General features: G+C 47.0%; 1 protein-coding gene across 4 annotated transcripts in view; it reads left to right on the top strand.

The window, feature by feature from the left end:
- The window catches only part of LOC139379098 (protocadherin 7b), a 214,646-nt gene that overhangs the window by 86,621 nt on the left and 108,025 nt on the right, over positions 1 to 20,000 (top strand). For 2 of the 4 annotated variants that reach the window (XM_071121906.1, XM_071121908.1), the window contains exon 2: positions 16,987 to 17,209. The exons of 1 other annotated variant lie outside the window; for it this stretch is intronic. In XM_071121906.1, the coding sequence (XP_070978007.1) occupies positions 16,987 to 17,209 (223 nt within the window). The remainder of the gene's footprint in view (positions 1 to 16,986; positions 17,210 to 20,000) is intronic. One more of the 4 variants, XM_071121907.1, reaches the window with a different exon arrangement.

Genomic DNA, 20,000 nt, shown 5'->3' on the forward strand with positions numbered 1-20,000 from the left:
GTTGGGGCTGTGCCGCTGTCTGTTCACATTCACTAAGCCTCCATTGCTCACCTGGGCATGTTTTATTTATCAATATAATAATATATACATTTAATTATATATTCAACTATATATTTAATTATTTATTCAACTATATATTTAAATTATACATTCCTTTTTATATTCAGTCACATATTCCTCTATATATTTAATGATATATTCAACTATATATTTAACTATATATTCTGCTATATATTTAATGATATTCTTCTGTATATTTAATGATATATTCATCTATATATTTAGTGACATATTCCTCTATATAGTTCATGATATATTCTTCTCTATTTTTCATGATATATTCAACTATATATTTAGTGATATATTAATCTATATCTTTAACTATATATTCATCTATATATTTTATGTGATATTTCTGTATATATTTGATGATTTAAACATCTATATATTTAATTATATGTTCATCTATATAATTAAATGTATTTTAATCTATATGTTTAAGTATATATTAACTATATAATTCACAATATTTTCATCTATAGATTTAATGATATATTCATCTATATATTTAATTATATATTCCTCTATATATTTAATTATATATTCATATATATTTAAATATATATATTAATCTATATGTTTAAGTATATATTAATCTTTACATTTCATGATATTTTCATCTATATATTTAATGATATATTCATCCATATATTTCGTTATATTTTTCCCCAGCTTAACAAGGTGATGAAAGGTCAATAAAAACCCCAAGGGAGCAACACTAGTGGTCTTAGCAAAAGTATTCAAGGGCATTTGATTGATATCATGTCATTAGATCATAAAATTACCACATGATAGAAACAGAGCAGATTTGATTTATTTATTTAACCTTTATTTAACAAGGCAAGTCAGTCAAAGAGTAAGAAAAATATATCAGTAGCAGAATTGAGGTGAGTCGTTTAATCAGTAGAGGGTGATTTGAATAACCCACCACTTCTCCGACTACAGGAAAACAAACTTTGGTACACCTGTGGGCTTTCAAAGAGCGAGTCGGAGCCACTTCCCGGGAGTGAAAGGCTAGCATTCACCTCCATTACAGCGTTACCCAACATGTGCAACAATGCACAGAGATCCCAGAGACACTGGACACTCTGGACAAGTGAGAGAATTTATGGCTGAAAAGACTCATGCATCAATGTGACTGAAAGCCTCTCTGTCTAGGAACATTTTTTAGATCCACTGAAGTGAAACAGAAAACACGTGCGCGCATTTCATTTGACTCGGAGGCCAAAGACCGAAACAAGACACGGAGTCTTGAGTGTTGTTTGACTTTTTCATTTGGTGCTTGGAACAAAGCAGACCTGGTGTGGGTGGAATGTGTGTGGAGGAGGAGTGTTGGGAGATGTAGAAGAAGAGAGGCGGCGGTCGAGAGGAGAAACCAAGCTTGACGGGGTCAACGGTATCACTCATGGGGAGCGAGATACCTGAGACTCCCCAGGTGGACAACGAGGCAGCACCCCTATACCCCTCTAACCACACCCCCTCCCCGCCCTAACCTCAGAGTCTCTTACTCCCATCCTACCCACCTTCTACCCTCCTCAGGGCTCCTCCAAAACAGGTGAAGAGTCAACCGTGTTGGGGTATCTGTATCCATCCCTTTAGGCCATCTGAGGTCCGAGATTAGTTCAACTCAGATTGTTTCCTGGGTAAGCCGAGAGGCTAGTAATTAAAGTGATGTAACTGAATAGCACACAAACAGAACCTAACCCCTGCTCATCAAGTCACAATTGATCTGCACTCAGACATGAATTCGTACCGTGTTGGTTTCATGTAACTCAAGCAGGAATGTTCTATCGTATCAATTTCTATTTCTTTACTATGACTAGCTCCCATTTCACATTCAGCACCATTATCCATGTTGCTACTACAGTACATGACCTATGCTACGCTAGTCCACTACAGTACATTAGCTATGCTAAGCTAACCCAGTACATTAATAATGCTAAGCTAACCTCCCATGTGGGCCCAGTGTTTGTGTAGAGGGGCTAGCACTTACTGTGTGAGTCTCAGGTGGCTGTGTGTAGTGGGTCGTTGTCGGGTTGCCCATTAAAAATGGAACATGGCAACTTAATTACCGACTGCCACTTCTGGAAATCATGACCTCACTCGTGTGTCACTAACTCCTCCTCTTCTCTCTATCCGTTATCCCTCTTTTCCTCGCACTCACCTTCCATGTCGTTCTCTTTTTTTCTCCATCCGTCGTCCTCCGTATCTTTCTCTGTCTCCCTCCCTCTCCCCCTATCTCTCTCTCTCTCTCTCTCTCTCTCTCTCTGTCTCTCTATTTCTCTCTCTCTCTCTCTCTCTCTCTCTCTCTCTCTCTCTCTCTCTCTCTCTCTCTCTCTCTCTCTCTCTCTCTCTCTCTCTCTCTCTCTCTCTCTCTCTCTCTCTCTCTCTCTCTTCTCTCTCTCTCTCTCTCTCTTTCTCTCTCTCTCTCTCTCTCTCTCTCTCTCTCTCTCTCTCTCCATCTGTCAAACTCTCCTTCTTCTGTGCTTGGCTTCAGTGATAGTAGTGGATGCTGTTGTTAATGTTTACTCTCCTCAGCTCCAGTCAGGCAGGCCACACCTCTATTACCTACTAGCGGGTCTCCACCAACCGCCACGGGCATGTTCAGTTGAAATTACACACAGCATGTTTTCAACCCCCCCCTCTCTATTCCTCCATCCATCCCTCCCTCTGTCCCATCACTCCCCCCCGTTCTCAGTCCACAAGCTCCAGAGAAACCTGGCTTAATTGTGAATTCAGTCATGTGCTAGAATTTGGTTCATGGCAAAGTCTTATTCAAAGAATAACAGTGGGGATCTAGGACATAGGATGATAATGTAGTGTTAACATGGAATGATGGAGAAGGAAACACTATGTATTCCATATGTATATCGCATGTGCCTTTATGACTTGAACAAGAACGTCATAGCAGTATACCAACAGTTGTTCAAGCTAACACAGACACACACACACACACACACACACACACACACACACACACACATACACACACATCTTAATCGACATTCCTGTATAGTGATTAATTTCTATTGATTGGTTGTTGTGGTACTACTAAGAATGCAAAACATAAATATATTGTTGTCAAGACAATCTGCTATTCATTCATTCTGTGTTCTGCTGAGATAACACAATAGATCAACTCAAGCACAAATCAACTATTCCTGACAACTGTTCAGCTCTTTCAATTAGGGACTTCGGGAGGAAATGAAAATAAAATCGGAGGTCACACGTTATTGACGTGAACAGCACAACAAAACAGCTTTCTTATTGGCTCCAGGCCCCAGTATGACACGTACCGGTAGGCTGGCATGTGTTTTGACTTTAGATTCAGGATCTAGCCTGGGAGCCTGAGCTGGCCAACCACAACAACCTCAGACTGACCACAGTATATTCCAGTAACCTGTGACTAGTTCAGTTTAGTCTGTTCATTTGGCTGGAATGACTGAGGCGTTCAATCACCCATGGCTGTCATGGCTGGCGTTCAATCGGTCGTACAGGCAGAGAGGCAGGCAGAGACCCTGTAACGCTAGCCGGGGCCAGAGAGGATGGCAGAGACCCTGTAGCGCTAGCCAGGGCCAGAAAGGAAGGCAGAGACCCTGTAGTGCTAGCCGGGGCCAGAGAGGCAGGCAGAGACCCTGTAGCGCTAGCCGGGGCCAGAGAGGCAGGCAGAGACCCTGTAGCGCTAGCCGGGGCCAGAGAGGATGGCAGAGACCCTGTAGCGCTGTTGTTAATTGTAAACAAATTGACAACAGAATTTTAGCACACTTATAGAGAAGGGCATTCAACATGTACTGCACTGACACAAATGACTGATGATTGGTTGAAAGATTGTGGGAGTCTTACAATTAGATTTCAGTTCAGCCTTTGATATTATTGACAATAACCTATTATTGAGAAAACGTATTTGTTATGGCTATTCCACCTCAGCCATATTGTGAATTCAGCGCTATAATTCTAATACAACTCAGAGGGTTTTCTTTAATGGATGCTTCTCTAATGTCAAACATGTAAAATGTGGTGTATCGCAGGGCAGCTTTCTAGGTCCTCTACTATTTTCTATGTTTACCAATGGCCTGCCACTGGCATTAAACAAAGCATGTGTGTGCATGTATGCTTATGATTCAACCCTATACGCATCAGCAACCACAGCTAATGAAGTTACTAAAAGTCTTAACAAAGAGTAGCGGTCTGTGTTGTAATAAACTGGTCTTGAACAGAGTCATGACGTTGGCCTGAGGGTAGGTTTATGACAGTCATAAATACCTCTTCACCCCTTTTTCCTTTCTCTACCCTACTGATGTTACATTTGCAAACCCCTTGGTTAACATAGAGATACGGGGAACATCAGAAGGTGGGGGGAAATGAACTATATTCTGGTAATCCGACCAATTGAACATATGCGGTGGTACTTAATGAATATGATGTCGGTTCGGTTGTGATCTGAGACATTCTCATCAATGATAAGATGACATAAACTCTACAGTGGAAAGTCTACGCATCAGAGTTATCGAATTCACATGGAATTGTGGTTCAATTTAAATGTTTGAATATTAAATTACATGTGATTTTAGCTTCTAAAATGTGAGATTTGGGTTTTCATAATGTAGGGCTCTGCTCAATCAGTGGCCCGCCCCTGTGGAGGGACATGGGCTAAAAAACTTTTCAAACACGCCCTCCTCTCCCTTCCTATATAAAGCCTTGACGACAATATAACCTGCTTTTCCGAGGACGTGAGGACGGCGGTCCGATGTCAGAATGGTTCAGATAATAACTACAGAACGAAGCCAACATCAGCGCGAGCTTTGGTTGCGAATGGTATGAACTTTGAACTCTTATTCACTACAGAAGTGATACCTTCTAGCCGTTGAGTTAGCAACAGCCGCTGCAAACAAGGCTTAGGAAGGAACAGACAGAATATCCCGACTACCACACAACGACGTTACTAAAACGTATTCAATTTACCAGCAGAGACATTCTTCAAAGGACAAAGGACTCGGTTGGGCAACACGGCCTTCCATCTACCACCAACCTACCAAAAAGCAGCTCAGAGTAAATATATATTGCATTTTCCTTTTCCATATGAGTGGTAATTTAGAATTCATAAGATACTGTATTTACGATAGCACAGCTTCTCCTCTTTGTTCCCCAGTCTTCCCGCTCTTTCACTCAACCCCAGCCCCTTTTCTTTTGTGTGACCAGCTGTTCCGCCCGCTAGGGACGTTTTCCTTTATACATAATTGGTAATCAAGTTATGATTTAATTATATGTATGTGTAACTCTGTGTGATTAGTTAGGTTTTTGTAAATAAATAATTAAACCCAATTTTGTATTGCTGATTAAACTTGTTAGCCAGGGTTCGTGCAGATAACCAAGAATTTACAACTTTCAGATGAGACTGAATTAAGATGACGATTCAATATTACTAGGTCTTTAAGAGTTTATTCGGAAGATAACAGCTCTATAAATATTATTTTGTGGTGCTCTCTAGTTCAATCAGGTAATATTAATTACGGAGAAATTATTTTATAGAATAGCATGTCATATCACTTAATCCGGCATAGTCAAAGACGCGACAACAGCTCTAAAACTAAGAGCAGTGTATTTGGTACAAATCATCCCCCAAGTTCCAGACCTCAGCTGAATCTGGTAATGAATGGTGTGGCTGGTGAAAACAGGTTGAGGAGACTAAATTACTTGCCGTTATCTTAGATTGTAAACTGTCATGGTCAAAACATATAGATTCAATGGTTTTAAAGATGGGGAGAAGTCTGTCTGTAATAAAGAGATGCTCTGCTTTATTGACACCACACTCCACAAAGCAAGTCCTGCAGGCTCTACTTTTATCTTGTCTTGATTATTGTCCAGACATACAGTCCATTCAAACCCTTTCCCTGTTTCCACATTTTGTTATGTTACAGCCTTATTCTAAAATGAATGACATACATTTACACACATACTCCATAACGACAAAGCAAAAACAGATTTTTAGAAATGTTTTCAAATATATATAAAAACAGTACCCTGTTTACATAAGCACTCAGACTCATTGTCATGAGACTCGTCATGAGACTCGAAATTGAGCTCAGGTGCATCCTGTTCCATTGATCATCCTTGAGATGTTTCTACAACTGATTAGAGTCCAACTGTGGAAAATTAAATTGATTGGAAAGGCAACTGTCTATATAAGGTTCCACAGTTGACAGTGCATGTCAGAGCAAAAACAAAGCCGTGAGGTCAATGGAATTGTCCATAAATCTCAGAGACAGGATTGTGTCGAGACACAGATCTGTGGAAGGGTACCAATACATTTCTGCAGTATTGAACGTCCCCAAGAACACAGTGGCCTCCATCATTCTTAAATGGAATACGTTTGGAACCACCAAGACTCTTCCTAGAGCTGGCCAAACTGAGCAATTGGGGAGAAGAGCCTTGGTCAGGGAGGTGACCAAGCTCCAGAGTTCCTCTGTGGAGATGGGAGAACCTTCCAGAAGGACAACCATGTTTGCAGCACTCCACCAATCAGCCTTTATGGTAGAGTGACCAGACAGATGCCACTTCTCAGTAAAAGGCACAGGACAGGCTGCTTGGAGTTTGCCAAAAAGCACATAAAGGACTCTCAGACCATGAGAAACAAGATTATCTGGTCTGATGAAACCAAGATTGAACTCTTTGGCCTGAATGCCAAGCGCCACATCTGAAGAAAACCAGGTACCACTCATCACCTGGCCAATACCATCCATAAAACCATAAAGCATGGTGGTGGCAGCATCATGGTGTGGGGATATTTTTCAGCAGCTGGGACTGAAAGACTAGTCAGATTTGAGGGAAAAATGAACGGAGCAAAGTACAAAGAGATCCTTTTTGAAAACCTGTTCCAGAGCGCCCAGGACCTCCGACTGGGGTGAAAGTTCACCTTCCAACAGGACAATGACATGAAGAACAAACACAGCCAAGACAACGCAGGAGTGGTTTCGGGAAAAGTCTCTGAATGTCGTTGAGTAGCCCAGCCAGAGCCCGGACTTGAACCTCTCTGGAGAGACCTGACAATAGTTGTGCAGCATCCTGTCAGAGCTTGAGAGGATCCGCAGAGAAGAACGGGAGAAACTCCCCAAACACAGGTGTTTTTAGATATTTAGCGTCATACCCAAGAATATTCGAGGCTGCAGTCACTGCCATGAGTGCTTCAACAAAGTACTGAGTAAAGGGTCTGAATACTTACGTACATTTCTGAAAACCTGTTTTGGCTGGGTCATTATTGGGTATTGTGTTTATATTGATGAGGGCAAGACACTATTTAATGACTTTTAGAATAACGTAACAAAATGTGGAAAAAGTGAAGGGGCCTGAATACTTTACAAACGCAGTGTATGTAGGGGGAGCCAGCCCCAGAAGGGACTGTATGTAGGGGGAGCCAGCCCCAGAAGGGACTGTATGTAGGGGGAGCCAGCCCCAGAAGGGACTGTATGTAGGGGGAGCCAGCCCCCGAAGGGACTGTATGTAGGGGGAGCCAGCCCCCGAAGGGACTGTATGTAGGGGGAGCCAGCCCCCGAAGGGACTGTATGTAGGGGGAGCCAACCCCCGAAATGACTGTATTTAGGGGGAGCCAACCCCCGAAGTGACTGTATGTAGGGGGAGCCAACCCCCGAAGTGACTGTATGTAGGGGGAGCCAACCCCCGAAGTGACTGTATGTAGGGGGAGCCAACCCCCGAATTGACTGTATGTAGGGGGACCCAACCCCCGAAGTGACTGTATGTAGGGGGACCCAACCCCCGAAGTGACTGTATGTAGGGGGAGCCAAACCCCGAAGTGACTGTATGTAGGGGGAGCCAACCCCAGAAGTGACTGTATGTAGGGGGATCCAACCCCCGAAGTGATTATATGTAGGGGGAGCCAACCCCCAAAATAACTCTTTGCAATAAATTCCTATGTGTTTTAGGAATTCAGCATTCGCTGCTTTGCTCTCATCAACCCCTATTGTCTCATTGAGGTTCTGTTACCTCGTGTAGTTCTGATATCTGATTGGATTACTACTGTTGTTCAACAACACTGAAGAAGGGATGGAGGAAAGGAGGGGGGCTTTATTTCCCCCTGCCTCTCTGCACGTGACACTCCTAGACAGATCCCTCTGTGATCCTTCTACGTTCTGGACCCTAGGAGGGTGGGGGTGGGGGTCGGGGGGATTGCATCATTCACGGGGGACGACATGCTTACTGTTACCTTGTTTCACAGGTGCTGCCACCACACACACCAGGAAACAATGTAGTCTGGAAAGAAATGACTTCTTATGCAATTGATGTGTTTAGAGGAGAAATGGGTGTTTATAAAATCTCAACAGACCCTCTGGCTATTTCAGTGTGTGTGTGTGTGTGTGTGTGTGTGTGTGTGTGTGTGTGTGTGTGTGTGTGTGTGTGTGTGTGTGTGTACATGTGTATTCCTGTGTATGTGTGTGTGTGTGTGTGTGTGTGTGTGTGTGTGTGTGTGTGTGTGTGTGTGTGTGTGTGTGTGTGTGTGTGTGTGTGTGTGTGTGCACTCCATTTTGGTCTGAAAAACAAATTATAATTTTGTTTTCCCAGAAAATAGAAGGAAACGCAGGTGAACCACATTTATTTATTTATTTTCTTGTTTTTTTTCTCTCCCCTTTTTTCTCTCAGACTCAATCTTCCTCTCTTTGCTTCGTCCAAGTGTTTCTCTCACAACCACCTCTCTACCAATTAATTTAGCAACAGTCGCTTCATTCGAAAATACATTTCAGGTCCAAACAGGTTTATAAATTGCCGCCTGGGCTGATGAGACAGTGGATTGCACAGTCATACTGAAAGGAGTAAATAGAAGGCATTTCAACATCATAGATTTAGCCGGTGGTAACTTGTGGAATCGACACCGGCTGGCATGGGATTTTAACCAATCAGCATTAAGGATTAGACCCACCTGATGTATGATCCAGAGTATAGGTTTGAATTTGCTTCTGCTGTTTAAACCACCACTTCGTTCAAGCTTGGGATCGATGTCACGCACGGCTCAGACCTTTGTTGTCTGGGAACGAGGCGAGGAGGGGTGGAATAGGTTTTGATATCTAAACGTCATTATTGCAGTGTAATAAAGCGACCGCCCTTCTGGGCCTTAATTTTAATTATGCAACAAATGTTTGACTATCCAAGTGAAATTCCTATGAATATTTATTTCACTTCATTTGTTGAGTTTTGATTGTAATGACATGGAAACATGATTTAGTGCTAAGATTGCTGCATTAGCCAGGGAGAGAAAAACTGGAGAAATAAATACAGAAATGAATGCCAATTTTAACATGCAGAGAGGAGGAGGACACTTTTCCCCAATGGATTAAGAGTCTCTAGCCTCCTGTCGTTGCCTGAGATTCAAACAATAATTGTTTCTCCATGCCACAATAACTAAAGGGGTGTCATTTCTGTAGGGACCTGTGTGTGTGTGTGTGTGTGTGTGTGTGTGTGTGTGTATGTGTGTGTGTCTGTGTGTGTGTGTGTGTGTGTGTGTGTGTGTGTGTAAGACATTTTGATGGAGATGTCAGGTATGTTTCTTTGTCCGCAATGGTGATATTTCCAGGGTTTGGAAGCATGGTGCATATTAACGTTGCAATTGTTAATAATGGTTTGTAATAACTGATAACAGTCAGAGAGAGAGAGGAAAAAAGGACAAGAGCAACGATACTAAGACACAAAATGGTTTGAATAATTGGCCCCTTCCCTGTTTAATATTCTTGTGATGAAGAATGAAACGAGGGAGGACAGGGGGAGAGGAGATGAGAGGAGGGGAGAGAGGAGGGGAGAGGAGACGGAAGGAGGGGAGAGAGGAGGGAAGAGGAGACGGGAGGAGGGGAGAGAGGAGGGGAGAGGAGGGGAGAGAGGAGGGGAGAGAGGAGGGGAGAGGAGACGGGAGGAGGGGAGAGGAGACAGGAGGAGGGGAGAGAGGAGGGAGAGAGGAGACAGGAGAAGGGGAGAGGAGACGAGAGAGGAGGGGAGGAGGGGGGAGAGGAGGGGAGAGAGGAGACGGGAGGAGGGGAGAGGAGACGGGAGAGGAGACGGGAGGAGGGGAGAGGAGACGGGAGGAGGGGAGAGGAGGGGAGAGGAGACGGGAGAAGGGGAGAGGAGATGGGAGGAGGGGAGAGGAGACGGGAGAAGAGACGGGAGGAGGGGAGAGGAGACGGGAGGAGGGTGGAGGAGACGGGAGAAGAGACGGGAGGAGGGGAGAGGAGACGAGAGAGGAGACGGGAGGAGGGGAGAGGAGAGAGAGGAGGGGAGAGAGGAGGGAGGAGAGGAGGGGAGAGGAGACGAGAGGAAGGGAAAGAGGAGACAGGATGAGGGGGGAGAGGAGGGGAGAGGAGAGGAGACGGGAGGAGGGGAGAGAGGAGACAGGAGGAGGGGAGAGGAGGGGAGAGAGGAGACATGAGAGGAGACGGAAGGAGGGGAGAGGAGACGAGAGAGGAGACAGGAGGAGGGGAGAGAGGAGAAGAGAATAGACGGGAGAGGAGACAGGAGGAGGTGAGAGAGGAGGGGAGAGGAGACGAGAGGAGGGGACAGAGGAGACGGGAGAGGAGACAGGAGGAGGGGTGGGAGAGGACGGGAGAGGAGACGAGAGGAGGGGAGAGAGGAGACAGGAGAGGAGACAGGAGGAGGGCAGAGAGGAGGGGAGAGATGAGGGGAGAGGAGGGGAGAGAGGATACGGGAGAGGAGACAGGAGGAGGGGGGAGAGGAGGGGAGAGAGGAGGGGAGAGGAGACGGGAGAGGAGAAGGGAGGAGGGGAGAGGAGACAGGAGGAGGGGGGAAGGGAGGGGAGGAGGGGAGAGAGGAGACAGGAGGAGGGGAGAGAGGAGACGGGAGGAGGGGAGAGAGGAGGGGAGAGGAGACTAGAGGAGGGGAGAGAGGAGACGGGAGGAGGGGAGAGAGGAGACAGGAGGAGGGGAGAGAGGAGACGGGAGGAGGGGAGAGAGGAGGGGAGAGGAGACGAGAGGAGGGGAGAGAGGAGACGGGAGGAGGGGAGAGAGGAGGGGAGAGGAGACGAGAGGAGGGGAGAGAGGAGATGGGAGGAGGGGAGAGAGGAGACAGGAGGAGGGGAGAGGGGAACGGGAGGAGGGGAGAGAGGAGGGGAGAGGAGACGAGAGGAGGGGAGAGAGGAGACGGGAGAGGAGACGAGAGGAGGGGAGAGAGGAGACGGGAGGAGGGGAGAGAGGATGGGAGAGAGGAGACGGGAGGAGGGGAGAGAGGAGGGGAGAGGAAACGGGAGGAGGGGAGAGGAGACCGGAGGAGGGGAGAAAGGAGACAGGAGGAGGGGAGAGAGGAGAGAGAGGAGATGAGAGGAGGGGAGAGAGGAGACGGGAGAGGAGACGAGAGGATGGGAGAGGAGACGGAAGGAGGGGAGAGGAGACGGGAGAAGGGGAGAGAGGAGGGGAGAGGAGACGAGAAAGGAGGGAGAGGAGACAGGAGGGGGGAGAGGAGACGAGAGGAGGGGAGAGAGGAGAGGAGAGGAGACGAGAGGAGACGGGAGAGGAGACAGGAGGATGGGAAAGAGGAGGGGAGAGGAGACGAGAGGAGGGGAGAGAGGAGACGGGAGAGGAGACGAGAGGATGGGAGAGGAGACGGGAGGAGGGGAGAGGAGACGGGAGAAGGGGAGAGAGGAGGGGAGAGGAGACGAGAGGAGGGGAGAGAGGAGCCGGGAGAGGAGACAGGAGGAGGGGGGAGAGTAGACGGGAGGAGGGGAGAGAAGAGGGGATAGGAGACGGGCGGAGGGGAGAGAGGAGACATGAGGAGGGGGAGAGGAGACGAGAGGAGGGGAGATAGGAGGGAGAGGAGACAGGAGGGGGGAGAGGAGACGAGAGGAGGGGAGAGAGGAGGGGAGAGGAGACGAGAGGAGGGGAGAGAGGAGACGGGAGAGGAGACAGGAGGATGGGAGAGGAGGGGAGAGGAGACGAGAGGAGGGGAGAGAGGAGACGGGAGAGGAGACGAGAGGATGGGAGAGGAGACGGGAGGAGGGGAGAGGAGACGAGAGAAGGGGAGAGAGGAGGGGAGAGGAGACGAGATGAGGGGAGAGAGGAGACGGGAGAGGAGACAGGAGGAGGGGGAGAGGAGACGGGAGGAGGGGAGAGAGGAGGGGATAGGAGACGGGAGGAGGGGAGAGAGGAGACATGAGGAGGGGGGAGATGAGACGAGAGTAGGGGAGAGAGAAGACGGGAGAGGAGACAGGAGAGGAGACGAGAGGAGGGGAGAGAGGCGACAGGAGGAGGGGGGAGAGGAGGGGAGAGGAGACGAGAGGAGGGGAGAGAGGAGACGGGAGAGGAGACAGGAGGAGGGGGGAGAGGAGACAAGAGGAGGGGAGAGAGGAGGGGAGAGGAGACGGGAGGAGGGGAGAGACGACGGGAGGAGGGGAGAGAGGAGGGGAGAGGAGATGGGAGGAGGGGAGTGAGGAGGGGAGAGGAGACGGGAGGAGGGGAGAGCGGAGACAGGAGAGGAGACAGGAGGAGGGGAAAGAGGAGACAGGAGAGGAGACAGGAGGAGGGGAGAGAGGAGACGGGAGAGGAGACAGGAGGAGGGGAGAGGAGACGAGAGGAGGAGGAGAGTGGTGGGAGAGGAGACAGGAGGGGAGAGAGGAATGGGAGAGGAGACGAGAGGAGGGGAGAGAGGGGGGAGAGTAGGGGAGAGAGGAGGGGAGAGGAGACGGGAGGAGGGGAGAAGAGACGGGAGGAGGGGAGAGGAGGGGAGAGGTCCAAGGGGTGTCAGGAGGGGAGATGCACAGCTACAGTGGAACTGTGACTGTATCAAATTAATGAATCTCATTATGTAGTTGTTATTCCATTTATTCTGGTAATGACCAAACTAGCCGTTAATTTGTTGCCTCCCTCTGTCATCCTCTCTATCTCTCTCTCTCGCTGTCTCTCTCTCTCTCCGTCTCTGTCTCTCTGTCTGTCTGTCTCTCTCTCTCTCTCTCTCTCTCTCTCTCTCTCTCTCTCTCTCTCTCTCTCTCTCTCTCTCTCTCTCTCTCTCTCTCTCTCTCTCTCTCTCTCTCTCTCTCTCTCTCTCTCTCTCTCTCTCTCTCTCTCTCTCTCTCTCTCTATATATATATATATATATATATATATATATATATATATATATATATATATATATCTCTCTCTGTCTCTCTCTCTATGTCTGTCTCTCTCTCTCGCTCTGTCTGTCTCTCTCTCTCTCTCTCTCTCTCTCTCTCACAAATGTAGACTTATCGTGATGGACACTGATTTGTAGTACACCCTGTCCTCAAGCCTCATCAGTTGTTCATAAAAAGCTTTTCTCAGCTTGCAGTAAAGCAAACCTATCGCTCCTTCTTCTTAGCTCCAGTGTTATCACACACCTCCCATAAGGAGTTTACTCACCTTGTCCTCTTTCAGCCGCAGCGTCCTTCCCTCTTCCTTAGCTGTACTTAACACACCATCAGCAGGGTAGCCTAGTGGTTAGAGCGTTGGTCTAGTAACCGGAAGGTTGCAAGTTCAAATCCCTGAGCTGACAAGGTAAAAATCTGTCGTTCTGTTATTGTTCAGCCGTAATATACATTCCCCTGTGTTAGCCACTCCTATCTCTTGTTTGTGTGTGGACAGGTGCTCGGCATGTAGCTTGGAGCGTGATTTCATAGCGTTCGGCGTCCAGACCCTTCGCAAACCAACTTTTTTGTGTGAATTTGCTGCAGTTAACAACCTTACTTCGACTTGAAGTGTAAAAAAGGTCTAGCAATTCCCTTATGATATACATACAGTACTCCCTTAGTAGTTCACAATACCCCCCACATACAGTACTCCCTTAGTAGTTCACAATACCCCCCACATACAGTACTCCCTTAGTAGTTCACAATACCCCCCACATACAGTACTCCCTTAGTAGTTCACAATACCCCCTACATACAGTACTCCCTTAGTAGTTCACAATACCCCCCACATACAGTACTCCCTTAGTAGTTCACAATACCCCCCACATACAGTACTCCCTTAGTAGTTCACAATACCCCCAGCATACAGTACTCCCTTAGTAGTTCACAATACCCCCCACATACAGTACTCCCTTAGTAGTTCACAATACCCCCACATACAGTACTCCCTTAGTAGTTCACAATACCCCCCACATACAGTACTCCTTTAGTAGTTCACAATACCCCCCACATACAGTACTCCCTTAGTAGTTCACAATACCCCCCACATACAGTACTCCCTTAGTAGTTCACAATACCCCCCACATACAGTACTCCCTTAGTTGTTCACAATACCCCCCACATACAGTACTCCCTTAGTAGTTCACAATACCCCCCACATACAGTACTCCCTTAGTAGTTCACAATACCCCCCACATACTGTACTCCCTTAGTAGTTCACAATACCCCCCACATACAGTACTCCCTTAGTAGTTCACAATACCCCCAGCATACAGTACTCCCTTAGTAGTTCACAATACCCCCCACATACAGTACTCCCTTAGTAGTTCACAATATCCCCCATACAGTACTCCCTTAGTAGTTCACAATACCCTCCACATACAGTACTCCCTTAGTAGTTCACAATACCCCCCACATACAATACTCCCTTAGTAGTTCACAATACCCCCACATACAGTACTCCCTTAGTAGTTCACAATACCCCCCCCATACAGTACTCCCTTAGTAGTTCACAATACCCCCACATACAGTACTCCCTTACTAGTTCACAATACCCCCCCATACAGTACTCCCTTAGTAGTTCACAATACCCCCATATACAGTACTCCCTTAGTAGTTCACAATACCCCCCACATACAGTTCTCCCTTAGTAGTTCACAATACCCCCCTCTTCCCCCTGCTGTGTGTTATACATACAGTACTCCCTTAGCTGTAGTTCACAATACCCCCAACATAAAGTACTCCCTTAGCTGTAGTTCACAATACCCCCCACATACAGTACTCCCTTAGTAGTTCAAAATACCCCCCCATACAGTATTCCCTTAGTAGTTCACAATACCCCCACATACAGTACTCCCTTAGTAGTTCACAATACCCCCCACATACAGTACTCCCTTAGTAGTTCACAATACCCCCCTCTTCCCCCTGCTGTGTGTTATACATACAGTACTCCCTTAGCTGTAGTTCACAATACCCACAACATACAGTACTCCCTTAGCTGTAGTTCACAATACCCCCAACATAAAGTACTCCCGTAGCTGTAGTTCACAATACCCCCCACATACAGTACTCTCTTAGTAGTTCACAATACCCCCCACATACAGTACTCCCTTAGTAGTTCACAATACCCCCCTCTTCCTCCTGCTGTGTGGTACACATACAGTACTCCCTTCCTCCTGCTGTATGGTACACATTCAGTACTCCCTTCCTCCTGCTGTGTGGTATACATACAGTACTCCCTTCCTCCTGCTGTATGGTACAGTACTCCCTTCCTCCTGCTGTGTTGTACACATACAGTACTCCCTTCCCCCTGCTGTCTGGTACACATACAGTACTCCCTTCCTCCTGCTGTGTGGTATACATACAGTACTCCCTTCCTCCTGCTGTATGGTACACATTCAGTACTCCCTTCCTCCTGCTGTGTGGTATACATACAGTACTCCCTTCCTCCTGCTGTATGGTACAGTACTCCCTTCCTCCTGCTGTGTTGTACACATACAGTACTCCCTTCCCCCTGCTGTATGGTACACATACAGTACTCCCTTCCTCCTGCTGTGTGGTACACATACAGTACTCCCTTCCTCCTGCTGTGTGGTACACATACAGTACTCCCTTCCCCCTGCTGTATGGTACAGTACTCCCTTCCCCCTGATGTATGGTACAGTACTCCCTTCCCCCTGCTGTGTGGTACAGTACTCCCTCCCTCCTGCTGTGTGGTACACATACAGTACTCCCTCCCTCCTGCTGTGTGGTACACATACAGTACTCCCTTCCCCCTGCTGTATGGTACACATACAGTACTCCCTTCCTCCTGCTGTGTGGTACAGTACTCCCTTCCTCCTGCTGTATGGTACAGTACTCCCTCCCTCCTGCTGTGTGGTATACATACAGTACTCCCTTCCCCCTGCTGTGTGGTACACATACAGTACTCCCTCCCTCCTGCTGTGTGGTACACATACAGTACTCCCTTCCCCCTGCTGTATGGTACACATACAGTACTCCCTTCCTCCTGCTGTGTGGTACAGTACTCCCTTCCTCCTGCTGTATGGTACAGTACTCCCTCCCTCCTGCTGTGTGGTATACATACAGTACTCCCTTCCCCCTGCTGTATGGTACACATACAGTACTCCCTTCCTCCTGCTGTGTGGTACAGTACTCCCTTCCTCCTGCTGTATGGTACAGTACTCCCTTCCTCCTGCTGTATGGTACAGTACTCCCTTCCTCCTGCTGTATGGTACACATACAGTACTCCCTTCCTCCTGCTGTGTGGTATACATACAGTACTCCCTTCCTCCTGCTGTATGGTACACATACAGTACTCCCTTCCTACTGCTGTATGGTACACATACAGTACTCCCTTCCTCCTGCTGTGTGGTACAGGACTCCCTTCCTCCTGCTGTGTGGTACAGTACTCCCTTCCTCCTGCTGTATGGTACACATACAGTACTCCCTTCCTCCTGCTGTGTGGTACAGTACTCCCTTCCTCCTGCTGTGTGGTATACATACAGTACTCCCTTCCTCCTGCTGCATGGTACACATACAGTACTCCCTTCCTCCTGCTGTGTGGTACAGTACTCCCTTCCTCCTGCTGTGTGGTACACATACAGTACTCCCGACCCCCTACGTTTACCTAATTTATACTTCAACTGTATCCCCTACACTTTTTAAACTTAACCTCCTGTCCTCTGTGCCACGGAATTGAACCCCCTTTGCCCGGGCTTCCCTCCCTCCCTCCTATAGTCCAGCTAGTGACCCCGACGCCATCTTATTCTCTCTTGTAGCCGTTCCGCCGAGTGACCTTCTCGGTGGTGAGCCAACCCCAGGACCCACACCAGCAGGGATCGCTGCAGAGCTGCTACGACAGCGGGCTGGAGGAGTCGGAGACGCCCAGCAGCAAGAGCTCTTCGGGGGGCCCCAGGCTGGGTGCATTGCCCCTGCCCGAGGACAGCTACGAGAGGACCACGCCGGATGGCAGTGTCGGTGAGGCAGAGCATATGGAAAATGGTAGGGGCAAACACTAGAGAGCAGATATAAAGTGCAATACACATTGAGACATATATTCTACACTGAGTATACAGGTGAACATCGAGGTAGATACAGATTGATGTAGATGTTTACTTCCCAACGTGTAGGAGTTCTTGCGTGTAGAGCAAGCAGGTGGTATTGTGCGTTATGGGTGTGAGTTGGATTTTTAAGGTTGATTTTGAACAGGGAAGTGAGGTCTGGATCGTTAGGGAGTGTTTGATATGCCCTCTGGACATGAATACTGCAGCTAGTGCAGGTTGAATTTAATTTGAGACCATGTATGCATTCATCAAGTGAATATAATCTGAAGCACAGGCAGGTTTTGCTTTAGCCTTTGATGCGCGCTCCTCGTCTCGTCTTGAAAGACCTGGGTTAATTTGATTAAGTTTGAGTAGATGTAATACCCTTTTGAATTTATTTCCATATTAGATCAAGGCCTTGGTAGTTAATCTTCCGGTATGTTCTTTGGACCGCGTCCCCTTGCTAGTTGAATTTCATCTAAACCTACTGTTCATCTACCTGGTTGGATTGATTTTCTACGTGATCTTTATTTTTTTGCCCCCCCCTACTTTTCCATGTTCCATTGTATCCTTCGAAGACATTGAGCTAGATTCTAGAACAAGCTAACTGCAGTACAGATGGATCCATGAGGATTCACTGTCTGACGGCGGTTCATTTGTCTATAATCAGTGGTTTGCACGTGGAGCTGATTCTCTGGTAGATTTTAAAGGGATGGAAGATACCCCAAAGCATGCCACCTTAACTTCCTCCTTAGGCTCCGTTTCTACCTTTGGTTTAGCACAAACTATCATCTGAAGACACTTCCTGTTTTCACACTGTATTATGTGACTTCAGAATCAAAACCACAACTCTGGTGTTGTGAGGCACGCTGTTTTATCTAGCCATTGCTGAATGTGCAGCCCTAGTAGATGTATTCTGTGGCACGGGTTTAGAGGTAATGTACCCACTAATAGCCTGGTTTAGATCTAACAAGCTTTGGCCCTTTTAAGACTGTAAACCTGAGCAGGGTGACTTTACCAGTGGCTGAAGATCGGGATATTCAAATGACGTAAATATTCTGTGATTTCCTTGTGCAATGTTTCAAGGTTTTGTGTCCCACAGTTTATCTGAGGGGAAGTCAAACCTTGTCACATCTGCAGTCCAAATAAAGTCCACATTTTCATAATTCCTCATCGAACTACATTTCTGTAAAGGTGATAGGAGACCGGAATTTGACCCGCAGGTTGTCAATCTGTCTGACTTTTAAATGAACCTGCGCATAGATTTACCAACAGACAGACAGAAACACAGACACAGACAGACAGACAGGTCCAGACTAATCCAGACAGACAGACTAATCCAGACAGACAGACAGATCCAGACAGACAGACAGATCCAGAATAATCCAGACAGGCAGACAGACAGACAGACAGACAGGCAGACAGACAGACAGACAGACAGACAGACAGACAGACAGACAGACGGATCCAGAACAATCCAGACAGACAGACAGATCCAGACAGATAGACAGATCCAGACCGATAGACCGATCCAGACAGACAGACAGATCCAGACCGATAGACCGATCCAGACAGACAGACAGATCCAGACAGATAGACCGATCCAGACAGACAGACAGTTCAACTCTGGGTGTCTCAAATGAGCTTTTTAATTGAGCCATTCTCTGAGAACATTGAGGCTACTTAATGTAGATTAAAAACACTTTGTATGTCAGATGACTCAGGTCTACTCAGTGTGGGCTGAGGGCAGCTGGGATTTAAGGCCTCTCTTTCAGAACAATAGCTGACCATTTACGGGCCAAATTAGCCGCAATTAAAGGCTCGTTTCAATTTGGTCTGCTCTTAAAGTAATTGGAAAGAAGGAATCAATATGAGACAGGTAGATTAGATCAAAACTGGGTCTGCCTATCAATCAAGTCCACTGAGGTCAAAAAGAGAAAGAGTTGAAAAAAAAACACACACTTTGTTGGAAAAGATTGAAATGAAAGTTTTTGATTACTGCTATAGAGAGCAGTGGAGGCTGCTGAGGGGAGGATGGCTCAAAGTAATGGCCGGCATGGAGCGAATGGAACACCATCAAACACATGGAAACCATGGAGACCACGTGTTTGATGGATTTGATACCGTTCCACTGATTCCCGCTCTAGCAATTACCATAAGCCCGTCCTCCCCTATTAAGATGCCATCACTCTCCTCTGGCAGAGAGATCACTTCTGAATTGTGCTTTGTATTTCTGTGGTCTCTCATTTGCTCTATGTGGAAAACAACGTCAAGGTCAAACTCGGCAAGGTAGATGAATGGTAGACGAGTATAGAATCAGAACAGTGACCACTACACACAATCTTAAAGGAGGATCAGTTCTGTGTGTGTGTGTGTGTGTGTGTGTGTGTGTGTCCTTTTTGCCTCTGCTTTCGTCATTGTGTAGGTTTCTCCTATTTGATGTATTCTGTGGCACGGGGAAAACCATTCAGGGTTTAGAGGTAATGGACCCACTAATAGGCTCTGGTTGAGATAGAACAAGCTGTGGCCGTCCTCAGTGTGTGTGTTTCTCAGCTACCTTTTTCACCACACACGTTATCTATATCTCTCATTTCTATCTTATAATATCTATATTTTCTCAATTGCTAAAATGAATTGCAGTATACTAGTCTCTGTCCCAGACACAGAAAGCTTACACTTTTGATACTACCTTTCAGCTACCTTTCGGTTACAACGCTGTAACCACTAGGCTACCTGCCGCCCCTAAATGA

This window comes from Oncorhynchus clarkii, chromosome 21, assembly GCF_045791955.1.
Source record: "Oncorhynchus clarkii lewisi isolate Uvic-CL-2024 chromosome 21, UVic_Ocla_1.0, whole genome shotgun sequence".
Classification (NCBI taxonomy): Eukaryota; Metazoa; Chordata; class Actinopteri; order Salmoniformes; family Salmonidae; genus Oncorhynchus; species Oncorhynchus clarkii.